Consider the following 9,070-nt stretch of genomic DNA (forward strand, 5'->3'; position numbering starts at 1 on the left):
AGGTGTCAGTGTGGCCAACGTGTCTGAGCAGAGACTCAAATCTACATAGAAAACATATCCATGCAGATGTAACTCACTGCACTGGTTACACTTTAGACTTCTCCATAAAATCCCCAGAAGAGTCAATTGTGTAGATATATCTTCCTGTTACAACCAAATTACACTTTTGAACAAAAGAATATTAGCAGGAATAGCGTCTTAGCAACGTAACATTTTTGGGGAAAGTTTCACAGGTAGAACTCCTAAACCTTTTTATTAAATATTTTAGAAATTTAAACTGAATTCAAAGTATTACTCCTAATCCTTTTCTCAACGTGTTGGATTATGTAGTGCTGTAGTATCTTTTGACTAATCCAGTTTTCAGTTTAGAAAACCCGTGACTCGTCGTGCTTTAATTTTGAAAAGCCAAATTCCGGGAACTAACGTTTGCCACCAGTCTCTAACTTAACAACGCTCCACTCCTCACAGTCTGCCGTGCGTCTGAACGCAGACAATCCGTCACGCAGGTGGACAGGCGGCCGGTGAGCACGGGTTTCCCTCAGTGCATGAACTGCTGGCCATGAAACTCCTGCTTTAAACGTCGGACAGGATTCCACCTACACTTCTCCCAGTTACCAAAATATCGTAAAAGAAACTTCTTCAGTCAGGATGCGTGGACGCGACAGGTGGTGGACACTGAGCTCGTGGAGCTGCACCTCCATCCTGCTGCTGCTGCTGCTGATCCCAAACATCAAATCACAGCAAAGAGGTAAATAAATGAAATTTTAATATATATTTTATGATCTGTGAAGAAAAGAAAGTAATGTGGAGGGGGTTTAGAGATGACTGAAATAATGCAAAAACTTCTCTAAAAGTCGCAAACATTTTCAGCCCCTTGCTTATAAAACTACCACTAGCACTGTAGGGCTGTACACCTCCAACAGTGAGAGGACCCAGGTGTTACATTACGCCTTAATATGAAACAGTTTTACACAATACAACAGCATGTGTTTTTTTTTTTTGGTTTGTTGTTTTTTCTCCCCCTCTGTTCCCTGCCTTCTTGTCATTTCAGTAGCCTTTGTTTGCATTTCCAATTTTCTTGCTGTCCAAGTCGTCATCTGCACTACTTTACTGTGATTAACTCATCCTGATTATTGAAATACTATTTTTTTTCTATGTTAGTATTAAGTTATCTTAGAAATGTTATTCTGACATTTAAGCATCAGTGCTGGAGTTGCTAACCCGGTTTCATGCAACTGCACGGTTGTGTTTTGCAACGAAAATAATGCGTTTCCTGTCCTGTTCTGTTCTGCTCCTTATCAAAATATTCATATTCTCATAAATTATGTTAAACATTTTCATGACTCTTCTGGGGCATCTTTTAGTAAGGTTAACCCGGACCCTGCCCCTCTCAGCCCCCCAACATTTCCTCTGTCCCTCCTCTGATTTGCATGAGTGTAATTTTGTAGATCTTTTTGTCCCTGTTGGTAATTTCCCTGGTGAGAAGTTCCTTGCACATCTACAATGGCATAATCACTAATAAATTAAGGGGAAAATAAGAAGAACCATTGATTTATCAATTATGGGACCATTGTGGTTATGGCTGGTTGGTTAAATGTAGTGAAAAGTTCCAACTTTTAAAAATGTAAAATACACCATCCTTTATACTTTTAAACTATGAAATACCATTTATTAAAGCATAAACTACAAGTTTCAAACTTTACTCCAAATGCACATTTTATCTTCAAGCCATAATAGTGTTTTACAACACATGTAGGTTGATGTGTGTTTTGGAACTTAATCATTTTATCAAATGTCCCAAACAGCCCCAACAATGCTTCTTCTTCATTGTGGTTTAACAGCCCTACAACTTTGAACTTGCTTTACTGCCACCTAGGGGCTTTATTGTCCAAATGACTTAAAAGTGAAAGGAAAACTATCAGGCAGTGCCTGTGCTAAAGAACATGGCCTATTATTTGTATGACCCACAACAAATGTATCATTATTTTCTTCTGTTCCTAGTCATCAGGTGACGACAGGTTATAGCCTGGACAGTTTGCCAATCCGTTAAAGAGCCACATACAGGAGGTCCACGGTTTATGATGTCCTCAACCTATTTTGTGGTTATGTTGCCATTTCCCATTATAAGAATGGCAGTTATGCACCGTACATTGGATTGAGCTAAATCAGACTCCTCTGATATGTTTTATGTCCTAGATTATGATGTGTCAGGGTAGGTGAGTGACATGGGTCAAATCGACTTACGTTGCACCGTAGGAACGGAACTCTGACGTAAGTCGAGGACCCCCTGTCTTATTCACTAACATTCACACCTACAGATCATTTATGTTATGATTAGGGCTCACAGTATACAGTGAACCTAATCCTCTATGTGTTTGAACTGTGGAAGGAAACTGAATTAGAAAACCCACACACATATGGGCTGACATGCAAACACCAAAAAGGATGAGGATCAAACTTTTCTTGCTATAAGCGAGAGCCACTTTAGCCACTGTGCAACACCCCAAGAGCATTCTTCCAGAACTCGCCCCCATACTTTACTTTTAAGGGGGCAAAAACAACCCAAATGTTTGACATGAAATGTAAATTTTGACATTTTGCGGCTGAATTTTTCAGAATAATGAGTTGGTTTTTTTGCTGACACGGCACAGCTTAGTGAGGCTGGAATGAGCCTGTGGTTGACTGGATGTCTGGACTTGTCTATGGGGAATTATGAAGGAACTCACATCACCTGCTGCACTGTACTGTACTCCACTGAGACTTTGTTTGGTTTGGAAAAGTTCTCCTGAAGCACAGATATAGCCTCCTGTAATCAGTCCATCTTGCTGCAACCTGTTCTTTTCACACTGAGGTGAAGTCACGTATGAATAAAAGAAATTTGAGTTCTTGTCTTCGGTGTCAGTCCTTCTGTGAAGTTGTGCGCTGACGGTGGGTCGGGTTTCTTTTCTTTCTGCAGGTTTTGTTGTGTATGGGTGCAGACACTGGGCCCCAGGACTCACCCAGTGACAACACAATAAAACCAAAAAACTATGTACAGCTACAGCTAAGGACACATGTTTATATTATAGAGCAAGACATTTTAAACCAGCTGTCAGCTTCACTAGCTTTCTGCAGCTTTGATGATAACAGTACAGGAAAATCAGTTGAAATCTTAAGAGCAATTAACTGTTTCTGTTTAGCCTTGTGGGGATGGTGTTCTTTGGGTTCAACATCTTTCCCATCCTTTCTTTTCAAACATAATCAACTTTGGCCTAAAACTTGTAGTTTGACTTAAAAAGACTTTCTCCAGGTTGATCCTAACAGATCCAGTCTGATCTTGGAAGTGTTTTTTAAGGAGATTTGGACTTTCCCTTGGTCTTGAAAGTCTTGGTCTGTTTATGTTTGTGCAGGACTATAATAAAGGACTCCCTCTTTTGACACTTCTGTACCAAACTGGACTCAATCACAGATGCTCATCATTAATTGTAAGCCTGTGAAACTTTCGTAACCCTGACGATCTACGTTAAACTTCTTGATGAATCTTCTCATTGCAGTTGTTGACACTATGAACTGATGTTTTTCTGTAAGGATTTCTTCTCCTGTTGTCGGGTTGTTTGTCTTTATTTGTGGCCTTGAAATGGACTGGTGAGCTGTCCAGGACGTCCCTCACCTTTGCACCACGAATGCTGAGAATAGAGTAGTTGAAGTCAATCAATGGATAACTGAACTTATACTTCTTTTACTTTGTAACCATCAATTGACAATAATAATTTTATAATTATGAATAATAATACTTATTATTATTATTTACTTTGTAAACATCATCAATGTATTTTCTGTAGTCTAAACTAAGGAAAAAAATGAGTCAGTGTTCCTGGACTATAGAATATTTTCACTCCTATGGTATTGTCTTATGTATTTCTTGTGGGTGTGGGTGCGTGCACGCATGAATGCATGCATGTGTGTGTGTTTTAAGGGCAAGGATTAGTGGTGTGCTCAAATTTTCCCCTCTTCGGGGCTCGTCATTCCCTCCCACAAAAACACACACTTCACTTCATCACCTAATTTTACCTGGCTGTGATCCACACACAGACACACACACCACCCCCACCAACACCACCATACTGACATTCAATCATGTCTACACACACGTGTACAGACATATCACTGTTTATGCAGAATCTCTCCCACACCTTCACACAACTATTTAGGATTGTTCGCTGTATGTGTGTTCATTTGACTGGAGTCGGTTTCATTAACAAAAAATGGATAATTACAAGTTTCAAATCCAAATGTCCACCTGTAGAAACCTGCAGAAACATCACATGGTACCAGGAGCTGGTGGTTAATCTGCAAGGCCTGGAAAAGGTTTATCCAAAGCTGTTTGACTGTAGGGTTGGTTGTCTACTTGTATAGTACTTGGTTTTTCAAAGTGCTTTCTGTACTATGGAGTAATACTTCATTTTGTTGTCCGTTTTACTCATAACAGTATCCTTGTGCTTAGTTAGCAGCTCATTTTGTTACATTGCTCTGACTTTGTTGAAAATTGGTGCTATGTGTTGATTTATTGCTAACATTGAGCTATTTTAGCTCATTTTATTGTGTTATTCCGCACTGTCTTTGTATAAGAACAGCAGTTTGGCTTGTAGTTGTCTGAAACAGTTTGCTGACTTTCAGCAACATTTAGTTGCCGACTCAGGATTTGGCTATATGATAGGCTATATATTTATTTTAATTTTCTGACACGTTTTAGCCATTTCCTGTTCTGATAACAGAGATAGAGTCTGGGGTCTGAGTGAGTGTCAGACATACAGGTACCACCTGTCAGATTTACTGCCTTTGTGTTTTTGTAGCATGTAACCACTTCCTGAGTTTATACAACAATGCCGGGGGCAAATGTTTTACCCTGGGCGATCAAACAACCCCCTGCCTGTAATATATGATTTTATGTTATATACATTTATTACACGTACCAAACAAAATATAGGGGCATCTCCTGTAGTAATTACAGCTCAGGCAGTTTTTTGTGCTCTTTATTTTACCTTTTTTTCCCCTGAATTTTATTTCCTGACTGTACAGCTGCTTCAGCCTGTCAGAACAGGAAGCTAACTCATACCATCCAGATATTTCCCCCCTTTTTATGGTAAAGTTTGCTGCTATTTTGAACTGTTAATTCCTGATTTCTATTTTAGCTGCAGGTCATGTTAGGAGTCAGTTTTTTAAAATGTACATTAATATACTGCATGTTTTAATATACATTGGATCTGCTAATATCAAGGGTAAGCTAAGCACAGCTACAGTATCCTAACTAAGGCTAACCTCTCGCTCTTATTGTTATTTATTACTAGGGTTGATAGTTGGTTCTGCCTGATTATTAATATTATGAAGTATTTTTAAGTTTTTTATGTTATTGGTATCTCTTCTTTCACATCCTCTGGGTTATTTGATTTGTATCCCTTTTATTTTGGGCTAGCTGTAAGTTTTGGTAGCTTTGATATTTATTTATTTTTTGTTGTAACTAATGCGTTTTTCTTTGTTTTATAGACTTTTCCCTCTAACAAATATTTTGTAATTTATTTCATGTGTATATATATTTCTGGCTTGATATGATGCCCTGTATGAATGTAAATAATATATTTTTTAAAGCTGTTTAAACCTTCAATTGTTGTATTTGGCGTCATGATATTTAATATTTATATCACTTATTCAACAGTGATGGTTTAAAGATGTTTTAATAATTATTATTTACAGACAGTACTTCCTGGCAACATCACCCGAAACAGTTTTAACTTAATGATCGAGTCTGAATCTCTGTTAGATTTGAATCAGTCTGGAAGAAAGAAAGGCTTTGTTTTAATGAAAACAAAGGGAATTATCAGCATAAGTCACTGTGGTGGTTTATGAAACATCACTCATGTGGTTTTACTCACAACCCAAACATTAATTACACTGTATGCTGGAGATAAGCCACAACTGGGAGTTGCTGTTTGGGTTGTTGGCTGAGAAGCATGTCTGGATCAGTGACTTTGATGATGATTATGTGATAACAGCTGGTACATACATCCAAGTATAAGTTGACTACACCGTACTTCATCTCCTGTGCTTCTGAAGTACTCAAAAATATCAAACGTGCTGAAGTGAGTGTAGAGGCTCTCGGCTCTTATCTTCATCTTGTCTTATCTTGGCTTTTAACATACACACGGCCTTGATTTATTTGGAGTCACTGTTTCTCCTGCTGTTTGCACTCATTTAATGTTTCACTTGTATTATTTGGCTTAACCTGTCAGGACAGGACTAGTTACATTAAGAAGAAAAACATTTGTAATGCATTACACATCGTTGCTAACCTCTGGCATTTTCATTTGTTCCTGTTTCTGTTTAAGCCAGTTAAACTAGCTCTTAAGTCAAACTTATGTCTATTCCTGGGCAGTTTATTTTTTTAGCTTTTCATCCAGTTTTATGTTTATTCTGAGCTGTTTCCAGCCTAACGTCAAGATTTCTTAAGGCGACTCAGTTTTCCTCTACTACTTATTGTCATTTTCTTGCTGTATTTAGCTATTTCTTGGCATCACCTTTAGTTAGATAACAATATTAATTAACATCATTTTGAGCGTGTATTCTTCAACTTCTTACCCGTTGTATTGTCTTCAAAGCCCAGTGGAAAGTTTTCCACCACATTTAACTTCCTTTTAATCTTTTAATCACATCTTTCATCTTCAGACAGTAACAAATGAAAAGCTCTTTACAGCTGCACACACATCGACACACACAGACACAATGAGAGTTTAAAGAAAGCCTCATTAAGGTGACTGAGGGTGTTTTCTATACCTGCTGTCAGCTGTTTGATGCTTACAGCAGAAGTGGGCTAGAGGTGTGTGTGTGTGTGTGTGTGTGTGTGTGAATGTGTGCGTCAAAGAGAGAGAGGAAGAGAGGTGGGGTAGGAGGGGGGCACTGGTGCTGAGGGATGACAGGATGTTTTGCTTCCCATCTTCCACCTTTCTGTTTGGTCTATATCTGATGTGCTGCCTGCCTAAAAGCCCACTCCGTCACTGTGACAGGACGTGTTTTCTCAGCTGCAGAGTAGATAAGGCTGCCGTTTGTTTTGTCCCATCTACCTGCCACTTTTAGCACTCAGCAAGGTTTCAGATGAAATTATCTTGTTTTTTTTTTAAAAAAAAAAAAAAAAGCTCCAGCCTGGATCTGTGCCTCCTGTGAGTCAATGATCTCCAACTCATGTTTCCAACTTTCTTTGTCTTTTAGTCTTTTAATGTGCCCTTAAGCCACACATTTAATCCCTGCTCACTCAGTCTGAGTCTTCACTGTGACAGTTCAATAGACTTAAACACACGTCACACCGCTGTCACATTGAAAATCAAAGTCAATGTCAGGTTTAAACTTGATACTTGGTCATTGCAAAGTTAATAACAAAGATTCTCTTCACCCAGATATTGTTCACAGGTTGTAATTTTGTGTTTTTATATGATACTATTTTAGCTGTTGGTGAAATGGTAAAAAGCAGCTCTGTATAAACCACAACCAAACTTCTCTTTAAAAAAAAAGTGTCCATGACGATGAGTGTCCTCCACCCAAGCCCAGTGGCCAGCATTAAAACAAATAAGCTTCATCTTAGAACTGAAAAAGATGTGAGAATGACATGAAGAGTAATGAGCAGTCTGTGAATCATTTGAACTGGGTAGGCCTAACACAGCCTCAACGCCCACATCATACACCAGGGGCATTAGTTGGCTGCCAAGAACAGAGGACATGAACCTCTCTAGGCTGATTCATCGACTTGTTACCGCTGCAAATCAACCAGTGTCACGAAACACGGAGCTCAAGGCCCCGAGCCTCACGTTTTTTGCTGGTCAACGTTTGCAGAGTCTGCAGATTTACCCTGATGAGAAGGTTCGAAGAGTGAACTTTACTTTTAACGTTAAATAAGGTTGTTCATGGGATGAGGATACATTGGCATAAAACTGCCTTTGACAAAGGCTTTCACAAAGAGTCAGAAGAGGAAAAGGATGCTGGGAGAGAATATGGACAGTTCTCCAGTCCATCACAGGACCACATATTGAGACATACGTCCATTTACACTCCTTCACATCTATGGTCAGTTTGAGGAAACCCCAAAGGAGTATCTCCTGATTCAAAAACCCACAAACAGAAGGGGAACCTTCAAACTCTTAACACAAGGACTATCAATAGATCAAACCGAGGAGCACCAACTAATGTCCGCCCTGTGGACCACAGGAACTGGTGTTCGTAGTTAACACTTAATAGGGTGGAAATGTTTACCAACAGTGAATATCCACTGCTAAACGTGTTAGAGAAGCACAAGTGGAAAGTTACTTTTAAAGTTTTTTTTTAATTGACAGTTGGTCGTCTGACTTTCCACATTTTGTTTGCTCAGATGTTTGCTGAAAATCAGGGTGTAGTGGAATTCAGTTTGAAAAACAGTGAACTTTTTAAAATTCTTTCTCTTTTTTTATATAAGCTGAAAAAATGTTTACATGTAAATAGATCCACTAGGTGGCAGTAATGCTTCATTAAGGATATCAGTACCCCCCAAAAATAATCTAAATTAGTAGAAATGACAAGTGAAGGAATGGTCGGGATCAGCTCATAGTAGCAGACTTGGTATGGTACGTAAGGTTCCTTTTTAAGTTCAAAAATACTGTTGGTGAAACTGAGGTTGTAAACTTAGAAAATTTACATCTGTCCTCTTCATCATAGTACGAATCGCTGGAAGGAGTGGATTTAATGATGACAAGTGACATAAATGTAAAATATTGAGGTGGAGAGTCTAAGTAATTAACATGTTGCCTAAAGGCTATTTATATTTCCTTTTAGCTTCTGATTTATGACATCCTACTGGAGGAAAAGTGTTTTTGAAAATCTCATCTGTACAGATCTGCCTCATATTCTGTGCCTGGTGTTTCTAGCAGGGAGCTTGGAATCTCATTATTCCCAACTGCTACCACTTATGGCTTTTACACTGATTTTGCTTTTGTTCCTCAGTACAGTGGCAGCTTTGGTGGGTTTTTGGGTGCATCACTGGGGTTATGAACCGTACTTGCCCCCGAGTAGTGAA

At 38.8% G+C, this 9,070-nt stretch overlaps 1 protein-coding gene across 1 annotated transcript in view; it reads left to right on the plus strand.

Moving 5' to 3' along the window:
• The first annotated feature begins 427 nt into the window (after positions 1-427).
• Positions 428-9,070, plus strand: part of LOC103389607 (collagen alpha-1(XVIII) chain-like) — a 38,989-nt gene continuing 30,346 nt past the window's right edge. The window contains exon 1 of the mRNA XM_025062118.1: positions 428-748. Coding sequence (XP_024917886.1) covers positions 649-748 — 100 coding nt within the window. The 5' untranslated portion in view covers positions 428-648. The remainder of the gene's footprint in view (positions 749-9,070) is intronic.

This window comes from Cynoglossus semilaevis, chromosome 14 (genome assembly GCF_000523025.1).
Source record: "Cynoglossus semilaevis isolate Cse_v1.0 chromosome 14, Cse_v1.0, whole genome shotgun sequence".
NCBI lineage: Eukaryota > Metazoa > Chordata > Actinopteri > Pleuronectiformes > Cynoglossidae > Cynoglossus > Cynoglossus semilaevis.